The sequence below is a fragment of the Hydra vulgaris genome, chromosome 02 (genome assembly GCF_038396675.1).
Source record: "Hydra vulgaris chromosome 02, alternate assembly HydraT2T_AEP".
In the NCBI taxonomy this organism is placed as follows: Eukaryota; Metazoa; Cnidaria; class Hydrozoa; order Anthoathecata; family Hydridae; genus Hydra; species Hydra vulgaris.
The window spans coordinates 7,109,149-7,123,387 of record NC_088921.1 but is presented as its reverse complement, the minus strand read 5'-3'; the positions used below and the strand labels follow the sequence as shown (position 1 = coordinate 7,123,387).

The 14,239-nt window shown below is 29.2% G+C and overlaps 1 protein-coding gene across 6 annotated transcripts in view; it reads left to right on the top strand.

Moving 5' to 3' along the window:
• LOC136076687 (uncharacterized) overlaps positions 1–14,239 on the top strand; it is a 35,242-nt gene that overhangs the window by 11,077 nt on the left and 9,926 nt on the right. Inside the window, exons 3-9 of one of the 6 annotated variants that reach the window (XR_010636485.1) lie at positions 4,326–4,491; positions 6,339–6,489; positions 6,638–6,841; positions 7,688–7,871; positions 7,967–8,140; positions 10,687–10,872; positions 10,954–11,141. Coding sequence is in view for 3 of the 6 variants with exons in the window: in XM_065790021.1 (XP_065646093.1) it covers positions 11,121–11,141 (21 nt within the window). In the remaining 3 variants the exon portion in view is untranslated. Of the gene's footprint in view, positions 1–4,325; positions 4,492–6,338; positions 6,490–6,637; positions 6,842–7,036; positions 7,196–7,687; positions 7,872–7,966; positions 8,141–10,686; positions 10,873–10,953; positions 11,142–14,239 lie in introns of those variants that run through there. The other 5 variants (XR_010636486.1, XR_010636487.1, XM_065790021.1 and 2 more) reach the window with 5 other exon arrangements.

Sequence of the window (14,239 nt, the reverse complement as noted above, 5' to 3'; positions counted from 1 at the left end):
GTATATTATTATATATATGTGAGAAAATAAGGATAGTGAAACTGAGTCATAATTTTATATATATTTAGCAGCAGTCAATATATATTAATTATATATGGGCAATTCCATGCAAGCGACGGTCGTAACATTTGATGCTTTTTTAGCCATTGAAAATTAACCAAAAATGATATTTACATAAAAATTTCCAAAAATGTTAAATACTGTTATACAGTTTAGTATGCAAAAGTTAAATCATTCAAGTGTTCAACATAAATTAAAAATGACTCTAACGTAGCGTGACGGTCGTAACGCTTACTTTATGACAAATCTAAACAAATAAACTTTGTTAATCTTTATGCAGCCATCAACACAGTGAAAAAGAAAAAATCCTTTGCTGTGTTCTTTAACTACACATTGAACTTACTATATGGTGAGTTTCATAGTTTTTGCTTGAAGTTTTCCTAGAATTTTATTAAGTTTTATGTTGTGACGGTCGTAACTGTGAAGGTCGTAATGAAAAAGCCATAAAGGAAAAACAACAAATAACGCAATGAATGACATAAAAAAAGATGAATGATTATGAAACCAATTAAATTATGTTAAAAAGTATGAATTTTATAACATTATCAAGGTTATCCATGATGGCTCTTTGGTTGCGAACCTTTGCTTGATTTTTTTGTTTGTTTTCTTGTCTTGGTGTCAATAACTGCCGCCTTAGATAATTTCTCTTTCTTTCTTTTTCTAACATAGTTTTTCTGTTTCTATAAGCTTTCGATCTTTCAGCATCTGGTTTTGGCATTTTAAATATGTTATTAAATATGGCGGCTGCTCTTTGTGATATATGCTCTGTCTTCTATTTGAGAAAACCTGCGAAATGTTGTAAATAAAAAAACAATCGCGAAATCGATTGAACAAAAATGATGCAGGACAAATTATAAACAACGTTTAATCTAAAAAAAAATTGCCTTTTTGTTAAAAGTTTTTATTTCTTAAAAAAAATTCTTTATATCAATTTTTTGAAATTAGTTACTCATAGTTTCAAAAAAAACTTTAACAAGTTTAGTAATAAAATGAATAAACAAACTGCAAATTAAACAATAAACAAAATTGATTTATATTATAACTTGGTTTAAATGATGTAAATTGTTTGAAATGAATTAAATCATTCGTGCTTAAAATTTTTTTTTTCAAGTCAAGGAGTCGTTATGGAAAAACAAGTATATCTTGATGGTCGTAACGTACTTAGTAACATGTTGAAATGGTGATCAAAAGCACTTTTATGTTTTTTTTTTTGAAACAATGATAAAATATGTATGAGTATCTTTATTTTTAACATAGTTAATATGTTAAAAATAAAGATTTAATATGTTAAAAAAGTTTTATAAGAAGCATAAAAAAAGCTTTTCGACTTTTTTGTGACGGTCGTAACGTCTTGTTTTTATTAATTTGCTCTTCATTTAGACCTAGTTAGAGTTCGTTTTTATAAAAAAAATTATGCATAATGTTTAATTTTGCCTTTTAGTCAAAATTAGAAGTAATAGTTATTTAAAAAAACAGCACTGAACCTATTTTCAACACTTCACAACATGACTATATAAAATGCTCATATAACCCTTACAACTTTAAAAGTATGTTATAGTATGATAAAATAATTTTTTTAATAAAATTTTTTCTTAAAAGTTTTCTTAAATAGTTGGAAAATAAGTTTAATGAAGTTATTATATGTCGGCGTGAATTTTTTTTTTTTCCTCTTTTACGTGGAATTGCCTATATATATATATATATATATATATATATATATATATATTTTTTTTTTTTTTTTTTTTTTTTCTTTTTTTTTTTTTTTTTCTAATTAAAAAGATTGACTGTTGGTGTAGGGTGTTTGTACTAAATCAGGTCAGAGAATAATAACTCTGGTGAACATCAACTGATAATTAGGCAAATGTATGACTTTTGGATGAGTTTTTATTAAAAATAGTCTTGATACATTACAAGATTAACGCTATTCCATTTGTTAAAATGCTGTTTTCTTTGAACTAAACAATTAAATATTAAATGATGTAAAAGTTCAATACATTTATAATCCACGTGAATTTAATTATTTAAATGTAAGTTTATTTTGTTTGCTTTCAAAAAAGTAATTAAAAACAGTTAACAAGTTTTTAAAATTACAAAAATCTTGAACCCAGGGCCTCCAAAAATGTTCTGGATGCATCGAATACCAACATTAATGAAAGCAGGACAGGCACTTTGACATTTTTTTCTCTATAACAATTAGTAATTGTAACTACTTTTATAATATTACGAATACTTTTTAAAATCCTTTTTAATCTTACTATGATGCATAATAGCTAAATCACAAATATTTATTAACTTTGAAATATATGTTATAATATATAGTTATAATATATAATTATAATTGCAATATAGTATGTAATTACAATTAATTTTTATGCAACCTATGAAAGCTTAAGTAAACTTAGATAGTTATTAGGTACCCTTTTGATCTCTTGGGTTAAAAGCTTACAGTTGATGTTTTACGAATTGATAAAAATGAGATTAATTAAAAAAGTTCTTCATATTAAACTCTATATTAAAATCTCTATATTATAAAGTTTCAAACTCTATATTAAAATGATGATGGTGTTAATCTACAAATAATTTATTTTTATTTTTTAAAAAAATTTTAGACCAACATGCTCCATACAAAATCTAACTAACAAATTAAAATCAAATCTAAAACTTGTATTACAAATGACATTTAAATCTATTTTTGTTAAAAACAAACTTTATTAAAAAATTTACAAAAACAAACAAGTTACTCTAAAAACTTCAATTTTATAATATCAAAAATAGTGGTTTCTTAAAACTAGCAAATTATCAAAATAATTTAAAAACTTCATGATTTGTTTTAATAGCAACTTTAATGCAAAATTTAATAGCAAAACTAAAATGTTTGAAATTTTTTTGAAAGAAATAATTTAAATAATTAACAATAGGCCTTCACCACACAGTTAATTCATGTACATTAAACATATCTAAATAAAAGTATTATCATTACTAAATATTAACGAACTGTATTTTTATACCATACAAAATAAACAAGTAGCAAGGCCTTCTAAATGCATTTTGACTTATTTAACATAACCAACCACATGAGTTTTAAATTAAGTGAGCAGAAAATCAATTTTTTTAATATTATTGTTATTATTATTATCACTATTATTTATTATTAATGTTATTGTTATTGTTATTATTATTGTTATATTTGTTTAACATTGTTATTATTATTATTATTATTATGAATATTTGTTCAAATAGGTTAATTTTAGATTAATATATGTACTATATGTAAATATCTGCAAATTGTAGCTACTATTTCATTGATTAATTTTCAATTATTTTTTAAGCAAAGATTTTATTTTTAGTTATACTTTTATTATATTACATTGATTATTTCTACATAAGACATTACGAGTACTAGCAGAAAGCAACCCATAATACGGGTAATGGTCGGTCTGTTACATTATTAATTTATAGTGGCTGTTTTCCACAATTTCAAGTTGCAAAACCTTAACCAATACCCTTTTAGAAAAATGCCTGAAAAAATTAATCCATCTGTAAAATTAACATAAAAAGTATAAGGACTTAGAATTAATTTAACAATTATTATTTAACATTACTTGATTAATTTACAACTGACATAGGTCATATCAATGTAAGGCAAAAAAATTTTCCTTGACATTGCTGATATATATATATATATATATATATATATATATATATATATATATATATATATATATATATATATATATGACTTGTTATATCTTGTGTGAAAATGTAAAAAAGTATTAAAATAATTTTTAAAGCATAAAAAATGATTTTTTTAAATAATAATGACTTATAATATATCAGCATCATCAACGTAAATAAAATAAATTTAATAAAAACGAGTAATAAGTGTAGTTGTAATATAAAGCTGAAAAAGTTGTATTATTTAGAGAAACTTACTCTATAAATGTAATTGTGTACTTTTATGAACTAATAGTAAATATATGTTTTAAATTTTTTTTTTTTTTATGAAACATGTTTTTATTGCACATAGAATTTTTTAAGTTGTTTTTACAAACTTGATAGTACCTTGTTTGCATTTTTGTTTTTGTTTTGTTTTTAAAAGTAAAAAAGAAAAAAGTTTTTAAAAGTATAAAAGTTAAAGTTTTATTTAATGGGAATTTTTAGTGATCATCATTAGTTTTGATTTTTTTTTATTTTCATTCTCTGTTTTAGTCTTAGGTGTTTTAAGCATGTTTTTTTAAATTTATTTTCATTTTCTCATGTTTCAGGTGTATTAAGGGGTTGGTCAACATAGGGAGCGTGTTCAGCTTCTTGTCAACTGGTTTACTGTGCCAACACAAACCAGTACTCGTACATGTTCAGGAGCCTCCTTAGGTGTTAATTGTAACGGCCAAGCTTTAACTCAAACTAAAAACTGTAATGTTCTTTTTCCAGGTTATATTTTAACAGTTTTTTCATTATTTGCTATGCTTTGTTTATTGTCTAAAATAAAAAAATATTTACAATTAGTTAAATACAATATAACGACTTGAATAAGAACTTTCTTTAAACGAAAAAATAAAGGCAAAAAAAAAACATTTTGAATTAGTTTGGATTCAGTTCAATATTTTCACATATAAGATAAATTTTATATTTGAGATGTTGGAGTCAAGATTGAGATCAGGATGTAGTCAGGTTCAAACCCAACTATATCCTGATAACATCAGTGTGTATACTTTCAAAAATGTTTCATTTTAAAGAATTCAGTTTGAACTTAGCAAATGTAATAAAAATATTACAACTTGTACAAAAAGTTCAAACACACTTGTTTTTTTAATGTGTATAAATCTTTTAAGAAATGATAACCAAATAAATTACTGTCTCAGTGAAAACCAATCGGCAAGTCATTAACATGCATAAAATGAAAATGAGCAATTGACAAATTGGCTGAGGCTTGAATATTTCATCATTTAATGTAGAAATTACTTATCTACTGGTAGTGTCAATAATATATCTCTTATCGACATGAATAATCGAATTTTTCCCTGAAAGTAATATTCAACTCATGCCTTCACTAGCACTATCTGGCTTAAACCTGATCAAAAAGTTTTGGAGCTGGATGGATTATTAATTAACCAAAAAGCAAATACTAGCTGACAAAATCTGACCAAACTCTGGCTTAAAATACTTATTGAATTTAAAACCTTATTGAATTAATGCTAAGGTGATTACAACATGTATCAAAAATAACGGGGTCATTCTCCGTCTTAATATGTTTTGATTATAAAAAGTTTGTAGGTGCATTTAAACTTTATTTACGCCTTCTTCTCATTAATTCTTTAATTACTTGTGTTTGATATTTCATTTCAACGGTTTAGGGTTTTTTCTTTCAAAGCTGTGTTTTTTTTCTTGATAATTGACTTCAAAACAAACGTGGGCCTTGCATCGGGTTACATCGGACCTTGCATCAGGTTTTCTCTTTGTACCAGTCTATTCTCACCATAATTTACAAAAAAACAAGTGCTTTTAAACTTTCTGTACACAGTGTATTTCATTAGAAAATGTTACAATAACAATCCCTACATTTATGTCTATACAAATAGTTATAAATATGTTTAACAACATAAAACATTATGCTAATTTAATTAAAACATACTAAAACAAATAAGTATTGTATATTTTTACTATGGTTACTATGGTTGCTCTATTAACTATTTTTGAAATATCAAAATAGGAATATTGAATGGTTGGGGGTTCGTGGAGTGCATGTTCTGCCCGCCTCCTGTAACACTCAAGTCAATGGTCCATATCAGTATAGAAGCCAAACTTCTTGTACGTGGGTTTGATATGGAATCCAAATTATGTAGGCTGTAATAACGTCAGTTTAAATGATCAACAACTTTGTAATCAAAATGTTCCTTGTTCCAGTGAGATATGTTTTATATCTGTATTTTTTTTATATATTTGCAAACATATTCAACTGGTAAGTTTTAATTAGATGAAAATATGAAAATAGTTTATCTTCAAAAAAATAAAATTAATTAAAGATAAACTTTCATTTTCACCTTTTGTTGAGAAACTTTCGGAAGATTTTTTAAATTAACATTTTTACCAACTTTTCTCTTCAAACAATAGGTTTATATTTTACTTCAAATAATAAATGTTAAAAGAGAACAAATTTTCAGAAAATTTTTGTGACCTAAACAGTTTTCAGAATACTTAAAAAACTTCTCAGAAAAAAGCCTGTTTGTAGTTAGGTTTGTTATTGCATGCATTTTCTGATATTTTTAGTTACATTTTAGGTTTTATTAGTGCATGGGGAGCATGTTCAGCAAGTTGTCAGTTAAGTTTCACTTTACCTACTCAGACAAGAAATTGTCAATATATTGGTGCTATTTTTAATGGCAGTGTTCACTGATACTCAAAATTGCAATGAGCAAGTTTATTGTCTAGGTTTGTGTTTAAATTCTGAAAAAATGAGTTTTTCAACAAAAATCAATATAATGTAAAATTTTTGAAATAATTTAAAAATAAAAAATTAAGTTTTATTTTTATTTTTTTGGTTTTATGAAATGCTTTGCATTAAATGGCTTTTTATAAGAAAATACAATTTAATTGGGAACGATATCGGATTGGAGTTCCTGGGGTGCATGTTCTTCAGCATGTAACAATCTTGTTACTGTAACTTTTCAAACAAGAAGTTGGTCATGCATTGGGTATTCAGCATGGGATCCTAACTATAAGGGTTGTCCTGGTATCACAACTAGTAATCAACAAACTTGTCATGTTAATGTTGCTTGTTCAGGTAAGATTTGTTCTTAAAGTAATATTTTTATATAGATATTTAATATTTTAATTTTCTAAAAAGGTTTCTTAAATTCAAACAGGTAGTTATGGTGCGTGAAGTGCATGGAGTAGTTGCTCTGAATCTTGTCAGTCTAATCCTGCTGCTACTCCATTTCAAACTCAAACTTACAGATTCCCAGGGCTACATTGGGAGGTGATTGTGCTGGGTCTAGTTCTCAAACTATGGCTTGTAATAGTGGAGAGTTATTTTGATTGCACGTAATCAAGATTTTAAATCTTGATTACTTTTAATTAAAATAACTTATTTTATGTTTTTTGAGGTTTTATCAAAATAATAAAATACAAAATAAAGGTATAAATTTAATATAAAATTAATTATATTATACTTTATAATTTTATATAAATAAAAGTATAAAATATAATAACGGTATGGTAGGTCTGTTCCAGTCTATTTATATACTTTTTGTTTATAGACTAATTTAAAAGGTTTAGGATCTTGGAGTCAAATGCAACTACATTTCAAATGCTATTTTGTTTATTTTATTATATTCAAAACAAAATTACATTATTTAATAACAAAAACTTGTTAAATAAAAAAAGAAACTGTTTTTATTCAATTTTTTCCTTTAACAATTGTTTCGCACATAAAGTAAATTTTATGTTTAAGATCTTGGAGTCAAATGCAATCCCTACATTTCATGTTATTTAATTATTTTTATTATATTCATTAGTAAATGTTTCAATAACAATTGCTACATTTTTGTTTAGTAATACAAATAATGATAAATATGTTTATATGGTTTCTATGGTTGATATATTAACTATTTTTAAAATATCAAAATAGGAATATTGAGCGGTTGGGGTTCTTGGAATGCCGGTTCTGTCTCCTGTAACACTCAAGTCAATGGTCCATATCAGTATAGAAGTCAAAGTTACTGGCGCTTCTATATGGAATCCAAATTATGTAGGCTGTAATAATGTCAGTTTAAATGATCAACAACGTTGTAATCAAAATCTTCCTTGTTCAGGTGAGATATGTTGTTTTTGCAAAAAATATAAATATATATCCACAGGGAAAATAAATTTATTTATAGCTAATGCAAATAAATTTTTTTAACAATAGGTAATTATGGTGCATGGAGTACATGAGGAGCTTGCTCAGAAAGTTGTCAGTTGAATCCTAATGTTTCTCCATTTCAAACTCAGACTTGGCAATGTCTTGGTGCTACATTGAATAGTGGTTGTCCTGGAACAAGCTTTCAAACTCAAATCTGCAATACTGGAATATCTTGTCAAGGTGATTTTTTTTATATAATTATAAAAACAAAATTAAATTGCTTTTTAATCACTTATTAACATGTTATAATTTATTAAATTTATTTCTTATTACTTATTTCTATTTAAATTACTAAATTACTAATTAAATATACTTAAAAAAAATAGTTGTACATAGGTAACCTTGATTCTCTATAAGTTCTTTTATATTCTCGAATAAATGGGCTGCTGGCTGTGCACGGGTACCCTGAAGGTGACTTAAGGCTTTATATCATATCCCATAAATTATTATTTTTGATTTTGAAAAGTAGTCCATTTTTACATTGCAAAACTGTCAACGTTTAAAATCTATTATTGTAGCTTTTCGAGAAAACTTAGTTACAATACTTGTTTAATGTAGATATTATTACCCCTCTGACTCATACAAAGACCCCTGAGAGTGGATCAATTGACAATATATAATTTGTTTGGTTATTTGTGCTATTGTATTGCCACTTTGTGGATCGGGTTTAGAAATAATTTCTGAAAACAACTTGGGTTTTCTAGTTTGAATATAGACTAATTCATAATGTTTCAAAAGTTAGTTTCTTTATTGAGGAGGATAAGATAAATTTACAGGAATAGGGTGGCTTTATAGAATGATTTTTGAATTTGGGACTGAATAATACTAATTAAAATAGTTTTTATTTAAAAAAGAAGTATTTACTAATACATAAATACTACATTTGACTAAAGTTATAAAGTATATATATATGTACATATATATTTTGTTTTTACGTATCCCTTTAACTATAAATGCCTTGTGTTGTACACGCAGACAATTCTTTGCAAGACTTCATTGAAATTAGCGTTGTGTTGTCTTACCTTTCATATTTCCCAAAATTGTTTGAAGTCTTGATGAACTGATCCCAATGATTGCTCAGTCCAATACCCTAAATCTTTGGAAATATTGAAGATTAATACTTTTACATGTAAAAATATAAAATGTTTTTAAATACACACTTTCCTCCTTTCATTATAATAAACTCTTTCACATGAGGCTCCACTATATGAACTTTAAGAGTAATGTTTGTACCCGGATCTCTTAAACTTTGTGAAACTTTGTACCAAGATCTCTGAAACTTTGTGTCTTTTAATATATTCAGAGTAGTTTGGATTTAATGTTTTCCCGAAGCACCCATGTACAACATAACTTAAGTCAGTCAAAGCTTTCATATACTTTCCACCAACAATATTGTGCTCATTCAAATAGATTTAAAAAAGATCAAGTTTTCTTAGAACGTGTTGGATCCATTTCCTCTGAGCCTGTGTTTATCTTGATAATGTACTCTGGCAAGATTAATTGTTGACAAAATGAAATCCTTGATTAGTGCTCTCAAACAATTTTTTTCAATTAGTTTGAGAAGTTTGTTGACTCATGTCTAGCAAAATATGTAAGTCTGGTATATTGACAATTGATTAGATCTTCATTGTTACATTTCCAGTCAATAACGGAGGATTAACTACGTTACTAAATACTTAGTCAAGGTTCATGTTTCAAACAAGTTTCGTCAAGGTTCATGTTTCAAACAAGTTGAGCACGGTACTACCAGGAACGCGGTGGGAATCGAACTCAGAACCTCTCGCTTATGAAGCAAGCGCTCTATCACTACACCACTACCGCATTAGTTACAGGTGAGGTAGATTGTACAATGGAGTTGTGGAGGAGTTTGCCATTTTAGTACCGTTTGTACGCCCAGGTGAGGTAGATTGTACAATATGCGCCAAGTTCTTTTGCTTAGCTAAATTTGTGCAAGGATGTTTTATACCTTTTCCTATAAGTTGAAAACAACTTTTGCAAAGAACAAAGTTTTCATTGGTTTCAGAAATATTCACATTATTTTGAATGTGATCTATATCTTTATTAGTTTCACATAAAACCATTGGTGGAGGAGTTGCCATTTTAGTACCGTTTGTACGCCCATTAACACAAATAAAACATTCACATTTCCCACCTCGAATAACTCTAGTATTAAGACCTAAAAGTAACAAGAAATTAGTTTTTTAAATACAAACGTAATATTGTTTATAAGCAAAATAATAATAATGGAAAAATTAGCTAGTTTTTATTGGCTTATTTTTTATTAGAAAAAACATACCTTCGTACTTAGGTCAGGACAGTGATTAAAAAGCTTTTTGAATCTGCTTTTTCTAAACTCACTAGGTTTTTTCTACAATTTGAACATAACATTTTAGGCAGATCAGGGTTTTCAACAGAGAAGTTTTTCCAAAAAAATCTCTATAAGATTTTCATAACTTTTTCCTTGTTGTGGGCATGAATTACTGCATTTAGTTTGACTGCATCTTAAATCATTGCCTTTTTTCAAACATCATATACAAAATCATTTTAAAAACTCGTTATGATCTTTAGAAAAGTATGGCATTTCTTTTCTTTTCCTGAGAAATAATTTTTATATTTTCAAATTAATTACTTACTTTAAATTAATTATGGTGGAGTACCTTGTCCAGGTATTTATTTTTAATAGAAAATTATATGGCTTATTTAAAAAAAAAATACAATTTTATCAGGAACAATATCAGATTGGAGTTTTTGGGGCGCATGTTCTTCTATATGTAACAATTTTTTTACTGTACCTTTTCAAACAAGAAGTCAGAAAGGCATTGGGTTTTTAACATGGGATCCTAACTATAAGGGTTGTCCTGGTATCACTACAAGTGATCAACAAACTTGTAATATTAATGTTGCTTGTTCAGGTAAGATTTTTTCTTAAAGTAATATTTTATAAAGATATTTGATATTTGAATTTTCTAAAATGGTTTTTTTAATTAAAACAGGTACTTATGGTGCATGGAGTGCATGGAATAGTTGCTCTGAATCATGTCGGTCTAATCCTGCTGCAACTCCATTTCAAACTCAGACTATTTCTTGTCTAGGGGCTAGATTAGGAGATTGATTGCGCTGATAGATTGCGCTGGGCCTAGTTCTCAAACTATGATTTGTAATGGTGGAGTACCTTGTCCAGGTATTTATTTTTAATAGAAAATTTTCTATTAATTTGTTGTTATATAAATTTTGGATTGTTTTGTGCCAATAGTACAATAATAGTTTAACTACTGCTGTAGTTTTGGTAAAAAATAAGTATAAATATTATATGTGCATACCAGTTGTTATATTCATGCAACCTTTATGCCCATATAATATAATTATACTACATGTACGTATTTTCTATATTTATTCTTTATATGGTCTTATTATTTCAATAATTTTTTTCTTCATTATTTTAATAATTTGTAGTAATCAGTAGAAAATAATTAATTTAAAAATCTTGGTAATTGCATGTCATTTCTTTCATTGTTTTTCGAAATTTAAAGTTTTTAAAAAATTCGTGCCTTTCCAATAATTAAGATCACATTTCTTATTCTTCTTTTTCTTTCGGCATTTCCCATTTAGGGGTCGCCACAGCATATCAAACTCCATCTAATCCTGTCATGAGTGTCCTCCACTGACACACCGGCCGCTCTCATATCCTCTACCACTGCATCCATAAACCTCCTCTTAGGTCTACCTCTCCTCTTATCTGGAAGTTCCATCCCCAAAACCTTCCTGCCAGATAGCTCTCCTGCTCTCTTCTGTATATGTCCAAACCATCTCAATCTTGATTCTCTAACTTGTTATCTCCAAAACATGCTACATGTGCTGATCCTCTAATAAACTCATTTCTAATCCTATCCTTCTTTGTGATCTCAAATGAGAATCTTAACATCTTCATCTCAGACATCTCCATCTCCCTCACTTGTGGTTTTGCTCAGTGCAACTGTCTCCAGTCCATACAACATAGCAGGTCTCACTACTGTCCTATAGATCTTACCCTTCATTCTAGCCGACACCCTTCTATCACAGATCACACCAGACTCTTTGTGCCATCCACACAACCCTGCCTGCATTCTCTTCTTTACCTCTCTTTCACTTCCTCCATTACTCTGTACCCTCGACCCTAAGTAGGTAAACTTGTAAATCTTTATCAAATCAACTCCTTGTAACTGGACCTGTCCACCATCTGCCCTCTCATTCACACACATGTACTCTGTTTTACTCCTGCTCACTTTCATTCCCCTGCTTTCCAAAGCATACCTCCATCTTTCCAAGTTTACCTCCACTTTCCAGGCCTTGTTAAGAAGCGTTACGCAGCTTGCATTTTGCTTGCGAAAAGCGATTTGCCTACGCGTTCAGCAGTTTTGCGTTACGCAAAACTTATATCTTTTAGAATATTCTTTATCTTAATTATCTTTTGATATCAATTATGTGACGTTTATTCTAAGGAATAAAGTTGTAATTAAAAGCATTTAACCACAATTGTAAACTAATAGATTTTTTGTTAAAAAAACAGTTTGTTTAATAATTTTTTTTATTGTTGATAAAAATAAGTTAAAAAAAGTAAAGTTTTTTATGTTTTATCTTAAGGAATTAAATATATAAATTCCTTGTAAATGTAAAAATTATTTTTTATCATAATGGTTTAAAAAATGCACGATTTATTTTAATGTAAATATTTTATTAATAAGATATTTTGTTTATTGTTAATTTAATAACGTAAAGTTTTAAGTTTTTCGCTACGCAGCGAAATCTCGTAACAAGGCCTGACTTTCTCCCCTCTACTCCAACTACAGATCACAATGTCATCAGCAAACACTATAGTCCAAGGGAACTCTGTTCTGACTTTGTCCGTCAGTCTGTCCTTGACAATTGCAAACAGGAAGGGACTCAGGGCTAATCCCTGATGTAGTCCTAACTCCACTTTAAACCTGTCTGTCATTCCTACTGCAAATTTCACTGCTGTCACACTGTTCTCATACATATCCTGCACCACCCTCACATACCTTTCCGCTGCTCCTGACCTCCTCATACAATACCACAGCTCCTGTCTCGGAACGCATTCATAAGCCTTCTCTAGCTTACAAACACATAATGTAACTCCTTCTGTCCTTTTCTATACTTCTCCTTTAACACTCTCAGAGCAAACATAGCATCTGTGGTGCACTTAGCTGGCATGAAACCATCCTGCTGCTCACAGATCTCTACTTTTCCTCTAAGCCGAGCTTCCACTACTCTTTCCCAGATTTTTAGGCTGTGACTGATCACCTTTATTCCGCTGTAATTACTACAGCTCTGAACGTCATGCTTATTCTTGAAAATTTGGCACCATTATGCTGTCTCCACTCCTCAGGCATCTTCTGACCTTCCCAGATTCTGTTAAATAACCCTGTCAAAAACTCCACTGCTATCTCTCCCAAACATTTCCATGCCTCCACTGGAATATCATCCGGTCCAACTGCCTTATCACACTTCATTGTCTGAATTGAGCCCTTATCTCTCCTTGCTCACCTGGGGAACCTCCTAATCACAACCTCTGTCTCTTCTAACCTTCCTTCCCTATCTATTCTCTTGATTCATCAGTTCCTCAAAATACTCCTTCCACCTTCCCAAGGCATTCTTTTCACTAGACAACAGATTTCCACTCGATCCTTAATCATCCTAACCTGCTGCACATCCTGCCCATCACGGTTTCTCTGTCTGGCCAATCTGTACAGATCCTTTTCCCCTTCCTTAGTGTTCAACTTCTCATACAGATTTGCATTAAGTCTCTCTCCAGCTTTGCTCTCTTTGTCTTGCCACACATCTCCTTGTACTTCTGTCTACTTTCTTCATCTTGCTGAAAATGCCAATTCTTTTTAGCCAACTGCTTTCCTCTTAAACTTTCCTGAACTTCCTCATTTCACCACCACGTCTCCTTGTTTATCTTCTTCTGTCTTGATGTCACGCCAACCAGTATCTTCCTAGCCACATCCCTCACTGTATTTGACATCCCTTTCCAGGTATCCAGAACACCACCACTCAGTGCCTGTCTCACCTCATCCCTGAACTTTACACAACAGTCCTCATCCTTTAACTTCCACCACTTGATTTTAGGTTCTGCTCTCACTCTCTTCTTCTTCACCTCCAAAACCATCTTACCTATCACCATCCTATGCTGTTTAGCTACACTTTCTCCTGGTACCACCTTGCAATCACTAACCTCTTTTAGGTTTCTTCTTCTATAGAGGATATAGTCGACCTGTGTGC